A 16101-nucleotide genomic window follows, 5' to 3' on the forward strand; every position below is an offset into this window, starting at 1 on the left:
GCTTATTTTAGTGATGTGAAATGATTTCCTTATTAATCAATTGATGAAAGATAAAAAAGACAAGCATCTTTTACTAAATTTTTCTAGGATAGGAAAAGCCATTTTATATATTACTTTTATCTAGTTTAGATTTTGATAACATTGAAAAGTAATGGTGTTGTCTTAAGAATATTTCACATATTAATAATAATTGTGTAGGCGTTGGGCCAGGGAAGAAGTCACAACCCTGGCAAGGCCTTATCTCATTGAGGAACATGAGTGGGCTGCTTCCCTGCCCCTCTCAGCCACCCTGGGAACCTCAGCTTTGCCCAGTCCCCCGTGCCACAGGGAGGGTAGCCAGTGCATAAAGCCAGTACCCAGGACTCAACAACCAGCTGGTGGGGAGGAACACAGGAGGTGTGGTGACAAAGCCGCAGCTCTCCCGGAAGGAATCCAGGAGACGTCAACATGGGAAGTTGGAGGTCACACACTTGAACTTTCTCAATGATAGCAATGAAGGAAACAGACAATTTAGAGCTTATATTTGATTTTTTTAATGCTATATCTCATCCTGAACAAGTCCAGGAAAATACAGACATAGAATAGATTAGAAGCCACACACCTGAAGTTTTTGGAATGATACCAACTGAGGTAAAGAACAACTTAATGCTTATATTGTTTGATTAACTTTGCATGCCTGTGTCTGGTAATCTGAACAACTATTTGGAGGATAACGATGTCAAATATAGTGACTATTGTTAATTTCCTACTGTCTTGTGTTTGAGGTCCAACATTGTTCTTATTATTTTGCTTTTAGTTTTATCCTCTTTAAAATTAAAATAAAAAATTATGCCTTCTCAGAAATAACAATAAGTTAATCTTTCAACTGGATTTAGTATATACAACCTTATTTTTCAGTACTTGTAATTTGATCAAGCAAAGTAATACTATGCCTAGAAGAAATGCTAATGGAAATAGCTTAGAGAATAGAAGAACATTGCATAAAATTTTATTTTCATATAGATTTATAAGTAGAATCATAGATGACAGGTGTAGCATAACTTTGTTCTTTCAGTGCTTTTTAAAAGTGAATTTAAAACAAACAAACAAACAAACAAGAAAAGAAATGGGGCTAGGGATTTAGCTCAGCGGCACTTGCCTGCCTTGCAAGCCGGCAGTCATAAGTTCGACCCCTGGTACCGATAAAAAGGAAAAAGACTAAAAAAAAAAAAAAAAAAAAAAAAAAAACCCAAAAACAACAATAAAAGTGAATTTAACAGAACTCAAGTGCTTGAGAAATGTCTGTAGAAAATCAAGGTGCTGGAAGGACAGAACTCCAAATGCCCTGCCAGGCACAGCTGCACAATTCTGCTTTATCCCCTGTGTTCACACATCAACAAAAAGGTATCTGTTTAAAATCAAACAAAACAAACATCAACTCACACGCTAATTGCTCCAAAATACATCATTTGTACAAGAGAAAGACGAGGAACAAACCCTTGTTGACTCTTGTTGATCTGGCGAGAATGCTTCCCACTGCTTCCTGATGGTACTCAGGAGGGGTCACTTCAGGTTGCTGAAGAATGGTGAATCGTTTCATGGTTTTGTATGTGTTTCTAATGTACATTTTAACATGATTAATGCAATGCATTGCGTGACACAGTTTTCTGCAAAGTCAATCTTTCAGGAATTTTTTTTCAGGTCTTCAATAATTTTTTTCTTTAAATTAAAAGAAAAGTTATCTGTGGCCACATTATTGTAGCAGATGCAATGTATTAAGTCTCTCTGGTATATTCATTTGGATAAATAAAAGGAATTAAACTGATTTTAAAGGGCTTAATCATAATGTTGAAAGTGATCATCAGAACAGAGAAAAATGAAAGAAAAGGATCAAGGTTGAGAAAATTACAATTTGCATTTCTTAACTGAACCCATCATCTTTTCTTTTCCAAGGTAAAGATATCTCTAGTATTACATTCAAAGCCATCGACCCATACATAATCACAGATTTTATGAAAATGCTAGAGCTGTGACATGTTGCCAGTAGAGAGTTGATGGTATAAGAAATGTACTTCTTGTTTATTTGAAGATCTGGAAGCATTAGCTTCTGGTCACTTCCAAGTTGGCCGATGATGTTTCAGTTCTTTTTAAGTTCAAGCTAAAAGAGGTTGAAACTGTATGATATCTGAAGATGCCACCTGAATTCAGATTAATTGCACGTTTTTTATTATAAAAGATACTTGGTGAAAATAAGAAATGTAGAAGTAATAAAACCCAAAATGTATAATTGCTATTATAAAAGAGAGAGGAAAAGAAAGTGCTGTAAAGGATATGACTGTATAGGATTGATAATCATATTACTAAGTTTTTGTTGGATCATTGAACAGAACTGTTTGCAGTCTCACTGTTTCAATGTCCACTTTATATGCTTTAATTTTGTAACCTGGACAACAATTTCTAAGAGGATGATATGTAATTTATCATCTAATGATTTCTTACTGTTTATTTTTTTAAAATTCTGTTATTATTTTTACCCTCTTTTCTGTTTTGCTTTTTTTCTCTTTAAATAAAAAATTTTTAAGAAGATACTTGGTATACACAATAACAAAGATATTTTCAGTTACTGAAACTAAATTAATCTCATTTTAGTTCAGTTATGAACTCTACTTAACCTATCCCTTAAAAGAGAAATCAGCTCTTTTGGCATTCTGTTTTCTATAGATTTAAGTTCATATATATGTGAATGCAACTGTAGGCTTTATGAATTCACCAAAGGGTAAAATCTTTCTAATATTTTTAAAGTGATTTAGCAATAGAGGCTTGTACTGCTAAACTGTCGTCTCTGTTTTTACTGGATGTTTATTTTGAAGACACTTTAGTAGAATGACTTTTTCTGTATTGAATCTGAAAATGAGGAGAGGAAGAGTATTAAAAATTGAACAAATTTTGTGCATTGAACCTATGCCCAGATGTACAGTCTTGACTTACTTTGTTATTGTTCTTTGAATCTCTCTTTTCTCTTCCTCATTTAGTCTTTCAAGAATGGATTCCAAGAAAGAAAAATGGAAGTTAATGTACTGAGCCACCTGAAAAAGACAAAAACAAAAGTAAAAAAAAAAAATCAAGCAGAACATTTATGAAAGGTGCTGAGTGAGGAAGCAGAGGAAAAGAAAGATTTGGGGCAACGAGGTCCATACATCACTACTAATTTCTTCTGTGTCTTTATCCATAAGGAAAATGCGAGCATTGCTTCTGGATGGTCCTTGTAGGAGCCTCTGCAATAGTGGAACGTCTGTTTTCTTTAGCTGTCTCTGCTCTGCAGATAAAAAGAATAAACCACAGTCAAGAGATCATTGTAGAAAAGAAAAGAAAAAAATGTTTTATGATTTATATTATTTTTAGCTTATTTGAAACACAAGATATAAAACAAAAACAATTAAAACTACTTCTCAAAGAAAAGATGGTCATTCATCTTTCCTCCTTTATCTAGGGTAATGTTCCAAGACCGAATGGATGTCAGATGCCTGAAATTACATAACACTGTTTTCAGTATTTTTAATATCTCATATTTCATTCATCTGTGCACCTTATCCATTCAGCTATAAAAATGAGATAGAAAAAGAAAATTTAGCATATTCCCAGAACTCAAATTCCCTAAAGTTTTCATATAAATACTCCCATTACAGAAGTACTGGTATTCTGTCAAAGTGGTCTCACATCTAGGACTGCATTATACCAAAATGAAGTATTACAAAACAGTGCCCTGTTATTTATCTTCTTCCCTCATGCTCTCTTCTCCACTCCTTACTTCTTCCCTCATCAATACTGTTCTCAGACCCTGGATGGACTTATCCAAGGAAAAAAGCGAAGTGAGGGTCTGGAACTCAACAGCGTTGCAGTTAGACTGATATTACAAACTGTTGTTTCTATGAAGTCAGAGTTCATTGCTTTAATTCTCCTACCATTTACAAAGCAATAAAGAACCCTGACAGTTTACTCCTCTTATTATGCCCTAGATTCCTCTTTTGTCCTCTAGGTCTAATGTTAACTTGGTTTAGTAGCCTTAGTTTGTTTCAGCCTTGATATTACAAAGCACAATCTCTCACTTTATAAACCCGCTGCACCATCATCTGGCACGATGATTAAAAACACGTATTCCAAGCAATAGATATAGCTTAGTGGTAGAGTGCATTACAAAAATACAAATTGTCTTCGAGGGTACCTTATTTTTAGGCTATCTCTCTGAAATTGAGGAATATGATTAGCATTGTAAAACCATTTCATTGGTAGAGTATGTGTGTGATATGTGAGTTCCTAGGTTCTACCTCAGCAGCCCTAAACAGTGAAAAACTCTTTCCCCTTTCTCTGATCCTTCATTCCTTTCCTCCTACAAAATGAGGTGATTTGCTCTTCTTTCAACCCCACAGGCCACCACACAAAGAGCCAGGCACAAAGAGTGATAAAACTTCCTTACCTCCTGTCGCAAAAATAATGTAAAGAGCAAAATCCTGAGGGCTGTTCTCAATCTGTCAATGGGAAAAAAATGAACAAACATGTTTTTCTTGTTTTTGTTTTCATCTGATGTTTTCAAAGACAGGATACTGATATTATGCATCTATGTTTGCTCACTTCATTTTTCACCTGCAGATGTGAGACTTTCTCTGCCCTGCTGGCAATAATGTGATTTCTCAAGGCATATTTAGTAACATGCAATATACAGGGAAGAATGTTTCAGAACAGACACCCAATTTATATTCACATGTTTACTGGTCTTTTCAGAAGAGTGAAATTATTTGCCTGTAGTTAAATTATGTCCAATTACCTTAAATTTTTTGAGAAGTTGCTTGATTACTTCTTCAGTTCTCATGTTACTGTTTATCCTGACTTTAGTTTCTGATCCAAAGGCTGGGGTGAAAATTGATGTCTAGGGAAAAAATTCTTGTAAGTTCTTAAAGTTCTATCAAACTAATATAGTATCGTGAATGTAAAGTAAGCAAAATATAGAATTATAGAAATGTTGCAAAGGATTTCATACAACTCTCAAGCAATTATTGATTTAATATAAACCTAACTATATACCAAAGATATTCTAAACTATTAATTCTCATAACAGTGATAAATAGAATTAATTTTAAGTTCTATGATACAACCATCATATGTTCAAAGTAACAAAAACAATGTGAATAACACAGGTAAGTAGCTGATAGTATGTGTATACCTCATGACACTCATCTGGGGAGAAACACAACTATGTGTGGCACAGCATAAAAAAGGAAAACTTTTACTCATTAAATAGAACTAAAAAAGAATGTAATGAGATGTGCATTTACAAAGAAGAAATTATATGAAATAAAGATTTTTTTTCCATGTTTCACTTATATGAGAAATCTCCAAGTGTTTCAAAACTCAGCATAAAGGGGGTAGATACAGATGTACAGATGTTGAGTTTTGGGGTGGTTCATTGCAGTGTTAGATTAATGAGCCTTGAGCTGGAGATCACTATAAATAAAGATAGATGTAGATACAGATACAGATTTACGGTATGTATATGCCATTGGTGTAAGAAAACAATCTGGAACTGCCACTAGAATGGTCCTTCCTGAGGGCAGCCAGCACAGGCAGAGAGAGCCAGCAGCTGCTGCATGCCACCAGCAGAAGGCTCCTTCCTGTGGGCAGCCAGCAGGAGCAGGGACATGCAGCCAGGTAAGCCCCATGTAGGGCTACCACTGAAGGCCTCCCACCACCTACTGGGAGGATCAGACAAACATATCCCCGTGGGCCAGCACAGGAAAATTATGGCAATATTGAATGAACAATATAGAAAGGAATTACAATGCATGAAACAGATTCAAAGAGAGATCCAGGAAATTAAAAGTCATTGAGAGCTGCAAAACCACTTGAAAGAGACTGAAGACCAACTTTTAAAGCTTGAATATAGTATTGCATCTAGCTATCCCAAAAGGAAAGATCTCTTAAAAATAACAAGGTAGCTGGAAATAACAATTCAACACCTGCAAGATGATGCAAAGCAGCATAATATAACACTGATAGGTATCAGCGAAGAGGCAGGGGTCAACACAAGTGAAATTAAAAGGCTATATACAAAAGGAATAGCAGAAAATTTCCCAAACATGGGAAAAGGATCTGGCATACATAGAAGTGAGGCATATACAACTCCAACTAGCCAAAACCAAAGTAAATCTACACCCAGACATGTAATAATCAAGACCCCAGAAATTGAGCACAAGAATAGAATATTAAAAGCTGTTAGAGAAAAGAGACAGATCACCTAACAATGAACATCAATCAGAATCATGGTAGACTTGTCAACACAAACCATCCAATCAAGATGACTTTGGAGTCAAGTGTTTCAAATTCTGAAAGAAAAATTCCAACCCAGAGTGATGTACACTAAAAAACTATCTTTCAAAATTGATGGCAAAATAAGATACTTCTGTTGGGAGCCGCGTCTGTGATAGTTCGCCTTACTTGGCGGACGTGCGGCCTGTGGTAAAGAGCAAAGCCTGAGGTAGATTACCCCTCCCATCGAATATGTTAGTTTCCTGCTTACCACGTAAACAACCCGCTCAACAATACAGTCTGCCTGGCAACTGATGATGTTAGCCAATCAGCTTGCCTTGCTTACTTTAACATGATTGGACACTGTACCCGTATATATACCGGTGCCACCCCTGGGCGGAAGTAGAAGCCAGGTAGAAGCCCGGAAGTGGAAGCCCAAAAGGAGCCGCGGAGAGCGGACCGATAGAGGCTTCGGAGTGAAGCCCAAAAGGAGCCGCGGGGAGCGGACCAAAGGAGGCTTCAGTTGGGAGCGGTCCCAGGGCAGGCTGTACGGAGAAGGAAAATAAAAAGAAAAGGTTGTCCACTACCAGACTTTGTCGTGTGTCCTTCCTGCCGGCCAGAAGCGACATCGACATACTTCCATGACAAAGAACAACTGAAAGAATTCATGACTACCAAACTAATCCTACATAGAGTGCTAAAGGATATTCTAGGAAGACATAAAGATGACCACGGTTCCAGGAACAGCAGCAGAGGAGGATCACCAAACAGGACAGGCAACTGAATGAAAGGGAAAAGTGGAGGGCCAACAGCAGAAAGATAGCATGGCAGAGCCAAACCAATGCAAGCTGGTTGTAACCATTAATGTAGGTGGCCTCAACTCATCAATAAAAAAAGAAACACAAGGAGAGTGGATCGATATACTGTATACAAGAAACACATTTAAGTGTTGACTTTGTATCCAGCTACATTACTGAGTTTATTATACCTAGGAGTCTTTCAATGGGGTTTTGGGGGTCTTCTATGTAGAGTATCATATCATCTGCAAATAATGATAATTTAACTTCTTTTCCTATTCTTACTCCTTTTATTTCTCTCTCTTATCTAATTGCTCTGCCTGGTATTTCCAGCACTATACTGAATAGCTATGGTGATAATGGACATCCTTGTCTTGTTCCTGATTTTAGAGTAAAGGCTTTTAGTTTTTGGCCATTTAATATGATGCTGGTTGTTGGTTTGTCATAGATGACTTTTATCATATTGAGGTAAGAACATATATACCAATTTTCTGTAAGGTTTTTATTATGAATAAGTGTTGGACTTTATTAAAAGCTTTTTCTGCATCTATAGAAATGAAAATGTGGGTTATTTTTGGCTCTACTGATGTGGTGGATTACATTTATTGATGTGCATATGTTGAACCATTCCTGCATTCCTGGGATGAATCCCACTTGGTCATGGTGTATAATCTTCTTCATGATTTGCTGCATCCTGTTTGCCAAAAATTTATTGAGAATTTTTGCGTCTAAAGTCAACACTCAAAAATCAATAGCATTCCTATACACTAACAACAAAACCACTGAGAGAGAACTAAGAGAAGCCACACCCTTCACAATAGCCTCCAACAAAATGAAATATCTGGGAATTAATCTCACAAAAGAAGTGAAAGATCTACTCACGGAAAATCATAATACCCTAAAAACAAAATAAAAGAGCACCTCAGGAAATGAAAAAACATCCCTTGTTCACGGATAGGAAGAACAAATATTGTGAAAATGGCCATTCTCCCAAAATTGTTATAGAGATTTAATGCACTCCCAATCAAAATGCCACTAGCATAACCTCACAGATCTAGAGAAATCACTCCTAAAATTCTTCTGGAATGAGAAGAGACCTAGAATAGCAAAGGCAATTCTAAGCAACAAAGGCAAGGCAGGAGGCATCACAATCCCTGACATGAAGTTATACTACAAAGCTACTGTAATAAAATCAGCATGGTACTGGAATACAAACAAACCTGAAGATCAATGGAATAGAAGATACAACAACTGCAAACACACTCAGCCATGTTATCTTTGAAAAAGGGGCCAAACACGTCCACTGGAAGAAAGATAAGTCTCTTCAATAAACGGTGCTGGAAAAACTGACTCTCCATATGCTGAAAACTAAAATTACATCCATGCCTAACACCATGTACTAAACTAAAGTCTAAATGGATCAAAGATCTAAATATTAAAACACAAACACTAAATTTGTTGGAAGACAAACTAGATATAAATCTTGAAGTAGGTAGAGAATTCATGACCATGTGAAATACTTCACAGAATCAACAATTGGTATCATGTCCTATTAAGGAGTTTTTGCATGTTGAAAGAAATTTCCAGCACAGTGAAAAGAAAACCCACAAATTGGGAAGAAATCTTGGTGAACTGTCCTACAGACAAAGAACTTCTGTCCAAAACATATAAAGAATTAAAAAAAATCAGATCCCCAAAATTCAAAGACTCATTCCAAAAATGGGCATCTGAGATGAATACACAGTTCTCAGATGAAGAAATACGAATGGTAAATAAATACAGGAAAACAGGTTCAACATCATTGGTCATTAGAGAAATGCAACTTAAAACAACATTGAGATTCCATCTCACTCCTGAAAGAATGGCCAGGATCAAGAAAACCAACAACAACAAATGCTGGAGAGGCTGTGGGGAAGAAGGAACTCTTCTGCACTGTAGGTGGGAGTGTAGAGTGGTGCAACCATTGTGGACATCAGTCTGCAGATTTCTCAAAAAGCTGGGATTGGAAGTCCCATTTGACCCAGCTATTCCATTTCTTGGAATATTCCCAGAAGAACTAAAAATATTATACCACAGCGATATATGTGCACCCATGTTTATAGCAGCACAATTTGTAATAGCCAGATCTTGGAAACAACCTAAGTGTCCATCAACTGAGGAATGGATAAAAAGGATGCGGTATTTTCATATAATGGAGTATTACTCTGCTATAAAGAATGATCACATTGAAGTAAATGGGTGCAAGATCATACTCAATAAAATAAATAAATAAAAATAAACTCAATGTGCAAATACCAAATAGTCTCCCTAGTGTAAGAAATAGTAAGATTACATAAGATACAAAAAACTCAATAAATACAGTGAAAAGAGAAGAATCTGCTCAAAGGGGAAAAACAGTATCTCAGGGAAAATGAGGAAAAGGAAAATGAAGGGGAAAGAAAAAAATATCTAAAATTATATAAACACACAGGATAGCTAAAATGCTTGTGCTACAAATTCTACCACTGTTACTACTCTTTTAAATTATAAACTAAACTGAGTGATACAGTATCATTAGTACAAAAAACATGATTTAGATCACATTCGTGGAATTGGGACTCACTTTACGGTTATAGAAGTGTCCATTAATGGAGGCTCTGTGGATCTGTTCATCTTTCCTGTCCATCACTGGAGGCTTTGTTCTTTTTCTCACCAGGGCAGCTTCACTCATAGTTCTATAGAGCAGTGGGGATTCTGGCTCTTCATCTGCATATGGCTTTAGAGTACTGCTGTGATAAGATAAATAGTCTAGGAAGAATAAAAGTTAAAAGCCAGTATCACTTGGCTGCTTATCTCCTTGCATCCTGGGTAGGTATACTTTCATTAATTTTGGAACTATTGCCATTGTCACGATGTTTAAGAACATTACAGTCTACTACTTGATAATACATATCCATATTCATATATATTATATATAACTTTGTCTGAGATTTACTGGAAAGCAAATTCTGCCAATGAACTATGTCTCAGGAAATGATCACAATGAGCTTATGTTTAGGGTTTGAGTATTCTTTCAATCTGAGTTTCTTGGGGGTGAGAGATAAGTTGTATAGACTTTTAGAATCTTACAGCTAGCAAAAACCTGATATTCTATCAGTCTGATCTCACACAGGCAAGGCTAAGTACAGTATTTGATGTAGCTTGTTTACAAACACAGTGTTTATAAGTAATAGGATCAGATCAGGATCTTCGTTTTACTTTGGCTTCAAGGTTATTGGACCTTTTCTGAGAATTGAATATTGGGCCAAAATCATTTATGTGGTATGCAGAGCCTTAAGTGATTTTGTTCCCAACTTTGTGAGTGGCAGTATGCTTTGTACGAGTGTCTGCTAGTATACATACTGTTCTCTCTCACACACTCCAGGGATGTGATGATTTTTCCCCATTACTTGACCACTATCCTATTTTTTCCACTGGGGCATATGTGTTCAACAATGATCCATAAACTCCTAGTCAAAACTCGATTACCGTGTCATCCCAATTTCTGTAACAGGTTTTAGAATATTACAATCATAGTACAGCATTGACCTGACCTGCTATCTTCAGGTGGGCACAGAGTGTTTAATGAAAATGGGTGAGCTACCATGTGTTTCAAAATTGCCTTCTGTACGTTTTCTGATTTCTTCAATTAAGTATTTTCTTCTGTAAGAATAGGGCCATCTTGTGGCATCTGTGTTCTATTTTACTTTGGGATTTTAAATATTATTCTGTTGTAACTAGAATAGTATCATATTTCATCTTTCTCTAGCACTGGTAATTAAATACAAATCAGTTTTTATCTTTGGTGCCAAGATTTGTTATTCCTCTGGGTATAATGGGTATCTTCAGGGATAAATGAAAAAGCCTACACAGTATATAACAAGATGTCAAGATCCCATAAGACAAAGATGAAGGAACTCTGGAGGAATATCATGTTTGTTGTGGGGTCTGAGTGCTCATGGAGACAGCACAGAGGCATAATTGAGAACTGTTTGAAACAAAAACAGAATTAAACATTAGAAGAACTTATGAGCTAATGCCAGCAGAATATACCTGATTAAGCCTGAATCTCTCTTGATAATATCACAGTCCCAGTTTAGTACATGAACCCCGCTGTGCCACCCACAGTTTAGCTACCAGCTTCTCCTTTGATAGATATGTAGAAGAATTATAGGAAAAACTCATGTAGAATACAAAGTACCATTCTTAACACTGAGTGGTGTTTTAGTCAATTACAGCTACCAATCATATTAGTCTTATTATCATCATCATTGCTAGTACAACTATTGTAACATGCTGCAGAGCTTAAGACAATTTTATATTTAAGTAGACTTCTCTTTTAAAGAAAATTGAAATAATTATCAAATATAAAAGTGGTATCAGTGTATCTGCTTCTTTCTGAGCAGCAGTGATATTTAAATATTACATAAAACGTTCAGCTTCTGTAAAAGAGGCAGGATTAGGTCAGAGAGGTAGGTCCAACATATGAAACTAAAGAGCATAATAAAGTATACCAATTCTTGTAAAGATATTGAATAATTTTATGGATATAAAGTATATTCAAACCATTAATTCTAGCTAATCTAATAAAGCTAAGTGATGATGTAATTTTTAAAAAATTAATATATTTGTATATAGCCAAATAAGGTTCTTAAACATCATATGGACACTATAATGAGTTAAGTGACTGTATTCCTAAGAGATTTAAAAGATGTATGCATATAAAACAAAAGTTTATTAAGTAGTACTGTGTAAAAGGCAGATATTTAGGAATTATGATTTATACTGGTTAAAAAAATAAGTCTTCCCATTAACAAGATTTTGATACTAACCATGCTGAGAATTCCTTGTATCAGACATTGCAATCAGGGTTTTGTCCAGGTCAGTTATATGATAAAGATCATCAAATTCTCCCCAGCGTGTCATTCTGAAAAGTAACACATCTTGGTAGTAACATCAATTCCATTTGTATTAAAGCATATGGCAAATTTCAGATTGTTTTATTTTAAAAAAAGACTCAGATAAAAGAGGACATAACAACACAGGTCAGAACAGAACAATTTAAGTAACATAGGGTTTCACCACAAGACAATCTGATATAACAGTAGTTACCATAGTGTCTCTTTCCTTGAAATATTAGAGTATACTTTCATATACTATAGTATCAAACATAACAAGACAGTGTAAAACCATTAAAAAGTGAAAGTGTTACAGGGTATTCAGAACCAACTAACAGAAAACAAACAATGGTTACTATATTATCTCCTTGTCTATAAAAATTTTGTTTATACTATCACATATAATAAATCCAATAAGATACAACATGATAAAACTGATGGAGACAGAAAGCTTGGTGGGACCTCAAAACAAGATATTAAATCCAGCACTCGCTATTATAATGTCTTCTTTTCTTCAAAATAGCTGTTCATACTGTCACAGACAATAAAATTAAACAACCCAGAATAAAACCATTCCAACTAATGAATGAAAACATTATAAGGCTTCAAAGGAATATAATGGGGAATCATGATTACCACATACTTTTATGTATTCTTACCATTTCTTACACTAGGGAAAGATTTGGTATTTATACACATGAGTTTGATTTATTTCGCTTATGAGTATGGTCTCAAACTGCGTCCACTTATTTATAAATATCTCAACGTGATCATTCTTTATAGCTGAGTACTACTCCATTATATAAAAATATCCCAACTTTTTTTTTATCCATTTCTCAGTTGATGGACAGTTAGGTTGTTTCCAAGATCTGGCTATTACAATTCGTGCTGCTATAAACATGGGTACACATATATCACTGTGGTATGAAGTTTTCAGTTCTTCTAGGAATATGCCTAGAAGTGGAATAGCAGGAACAAATGGGACTTCCAATCCCAGCTTTTTGAGAAATCTGCAGACTGACCTCCACAATGGCTGCACCAGTCTACACTCCCACCAACAGTGCAGGAGAGTTCCTTTTTCCCCACAGCCTCTCCAGCATTTGTTGGTATTTTTCTTGATCCTGGTCTTTATTTCAGGAGTGAGATGGAATCTCAGTGTTGTTTTAATTCACATTTCTCTAATGAGTAATGATGATGAACATTTTTTCATGTACTTTATTTGCCATTTGTATTTCTTCATCTGAGAAATGTGTATTCATCTCAGATGCCCATTTTTGGGTGGATCTTTGCATTTTGGGGGTCTGATTTTTTTTTAGTTCTTTATACATTTTAGACAGAAGTCCTCTGTCTGAGGGACAGTTCACTAAGGTTTTTTTTCCCAGTTTGTGGGTTTTCTTTTCATTATGTTGGAGATTTCTTTTGACATGCAGAAACTTTTTAATAAGATGTGATCCCAATTATTCATTCTGGGAAGTATTTCCCATGCAGTTTGATTTCTGTTCATGAATTTTTTACCTACCCCTATGTCTTCAAGGTTTTTACCCAATTTGTCTTCCAATAGACTGTTTCCATTTTAATATTCAGATCTTTGATCCATTTAGATTTTAATTTAGTACATGGTGACAGGCATGGGTCTATTTTTAGTTTTCGGCAGATGGACAGCCAGTTTTTCCAATACCATTTATTAAAAGAGACTGTCGTTCTTCCAATGAACATGTTTGGCCCCTTTATCAAAGATAAGGTCGTTGAGTGTGTTTGTAGTTGTGGTTGTACCTTCTAATCTATTCCATTGATCTTTGGCTCTGTTTTGATTCCAGTACCATGTTGATTTTACTACAGTTGCTTTGTAGTATAACTTCTAGTCAGGGATTGTGATGCCTCCTGCCTTGCCTTTGCTGCTTAGAACTGCCTTTGCTATTCTAGGTCTCTTTTGGTTCCAGGTGAACTTTAGGAGTGATTTCTTGGGATAAATGAGGTATATTGATGTTATTTCTGAATCTGTACTGCAGTTTGGGAGAATGGCCATCACAATATTTATTCTTCCTATTCATGAGCAAGGGATGTCTTTCCATTTTCTGAGAGCCTCTTTAATTTCTTTTTTCAGTGTATTATAATTTTCCCTGTATAGATCTTTCACTTCTTTCGTGAGAATAATTTCTAAATATTTCATTTTTTTGGTTGCTAGTGTGAAGGGTATGGCTCCTCTTATTTCTCTGCCAGTGATTTTGTTGTTAGTGTATAGGAACGCTATTGATTTTTGAATATTTTATTGATTTTTGTATCCAGCTACATTGCTGAATTTATTTATTTTATGTAGGAATCTTTCAATGGAGTTTTGGGGTTCTTCTATGGAGAGTATCATTTCATCTGCAAATAATGATAATTTAACTTCTTCTTTTCCTATCTCCACCCCTTTTATTTCTCTCTCTTGTCTAATTTCTCTGGCTAGTATTTCCAGTACTATATTAAATAGGAGCGGTGATAAGAGACATCCTTGTCTTGTGCCTGATTTTAAGGTAAAAGGCCTTCAGTTTTTGGCCTTTAGTATGATACTGGCTGTTGGTTTGTCATAGATGGCCTTTATCATATTGAGGTAAAGACCATATATTCCAATTTCAATTTCCAGATTTACAGTATTAGTATAGTAGATGTAAATTTTGGTAGACATATTATCCAAAGTTACACAATTTTGTGATATTATTTGTCTTTTTAAAAATTTTGTGATATTATTAAAATTATATTTATACTGCAAGAATCAGTAATGTGATTTAGATACTTCCATGCTTTTGGGGAATATATCTTGACAGTATAATAATTCATGTCCAACTTGAAACAAAGTTATATAGGTTCTATAAAACGTATATGTGAATCAATTGGTAGGAGCCAATATGATCCATTGTTTTAAAAACGTTGCACAAGACCCTGAGGACAATTTAGTCATAAGTGTCCACTAATATATTATAGGAAGTGTTATTAAATTTGAAGCTCTAAAATAGATGCTGCAGCTTTTTTTTTTTTTTTGGTACCAGGGATCAAACTCATGACTTTACACTTGCTGAACAGACACTTACGCCACTGAGCAAAATCCCCAGCCCCTGAGCTAAATCCCCAGGCCTGTTGTGGCTATTTAAAAGCCCTCAATGAATGCAATTTATAAAATAGGAAAAAATAAGAGAAATGTCTACACTAGAAACTTGTGATTTCATAAAGAAGTCTAGCAATTTTCAACACATTCTAGTGTGAAGAATAAATGAAACCAGACAACTGCTTATTTTTACAGCAGGATAATACTCATATTTCTTTTGTTTATCTAGCCTGAAATGAGTTACGAATCCTCTCTTGGCTTCAATGTCCGCATATGTAAGACAGGAATGATGATGAGATAGGGTAAGGTGGTTGTAAAGATTAAATGAGTTAGTTTGTGTAAAAATCTTCAAACAGAGATCTGAACAAGTATGTATTTTAAAAATTATTATGATATTCTTGTCTTCATTTTCTTGACAATAATCACCATTATCTGTATACGTTTCATGAAGGGCTCACTCCCAAGTGGGATCCCACTCATTACTGGATCTCTCTCAACAAATGGGTGCTAGTATTTACTGGAGCAGTCAGTCCCACTAGGTCTCTTCCTTAGAACTGCTTAATGACCAAAAAAGTCATCCATAGGAATTTTTGGTGTTAACTCTACTTGAATGTCATTAGTATTAAAAAATGTTTATTAATACTAGTAAGTGGTGAATTTGAAAAAAAAGTATACTTTCCCCTTGACCTTTGAATTCTTTTCAACTCTTTTATAGCTGTTATATCATTTGCTCCTCACAATAGCCATAGGAAATGGATCCTAATATATTTGTTAAGAAATTTTCCAGCAAGCTTTACTATCCAACTAAAATAAATATAACTATATGTAATGGCTTAACTCAAAGAACTCCTCAGACCCAAATTATTCTTATGGTATATATGAATATTACCATAATCCATAGCTGACTAACAATCAAAAAGGGTCAGATGTAATGATGATAAGGTGTTAGCAATGACAGAAAAGACATAACACCAATAACAGAAATCAAAGAGCCCCCTAATGCTATTTTATATCAGCAATGTGA

General features: G+C 35.2%; 1 protein-coding gene across 2 annotated transcripts in view; it reads right to left on the reverse strand.

Annotated features, from left to right (window-relative positions):
• Positions 1-509: 509 nt before the first annotated feature.
• Positions 510-16101, reverse strand: part of Rassf6 (Ras association domain family member 6) — a 65600-nt gene continuing 50008 nt past the window's right edge. For both annotated transcript variants that reach the window (XM_063240321.1, XM_063240320.1), the window contains exons 5-11: positions 11927-12021; positions 9679-9863; positions 4802-4903; positions 4454-4505; positions 3177-3295; positions 2968-3065; positions 510-2883 (exon numbers count right to left, since the gene is read on the reverse strand). In XM_063240321.1, the coding sequence (XP_063096391.1) occupies positions 2808-2883; positions 2968-3065; positions 3177-3295; positions 4454-4505; positions 4802-4903; positions 9679-9863; positions 11927-12021 (727 nt within the window). In that variant the 3' untranslated portion in view covers positions 510-2807. The remainder of the gene's footprint in view (positions 2884-2967; positions 3066-3176; positions 3296-4453; positions 4506-4801; positions 4904-9678; positions 9864-11926; positions 12022-16101) is intronic.

Source organism: Cavia porcellus, unplaced genomic scaffold, assembly GCF_034190915.1.
Source record: "Cavia porcellus strain 051 isolate PalLab524CR breed Dunkin Hartley unplaced genomic scaffold, mCavPor4.1 scaffold_30, whole genome shotgun sequence".
In the NCBI taxonomy this organism is placed as follows: Eukaryota; Metazoa; Chordata; class Mammalia; order Rodentia; family Caviidae; genus Cavia; species Cavia porcellus.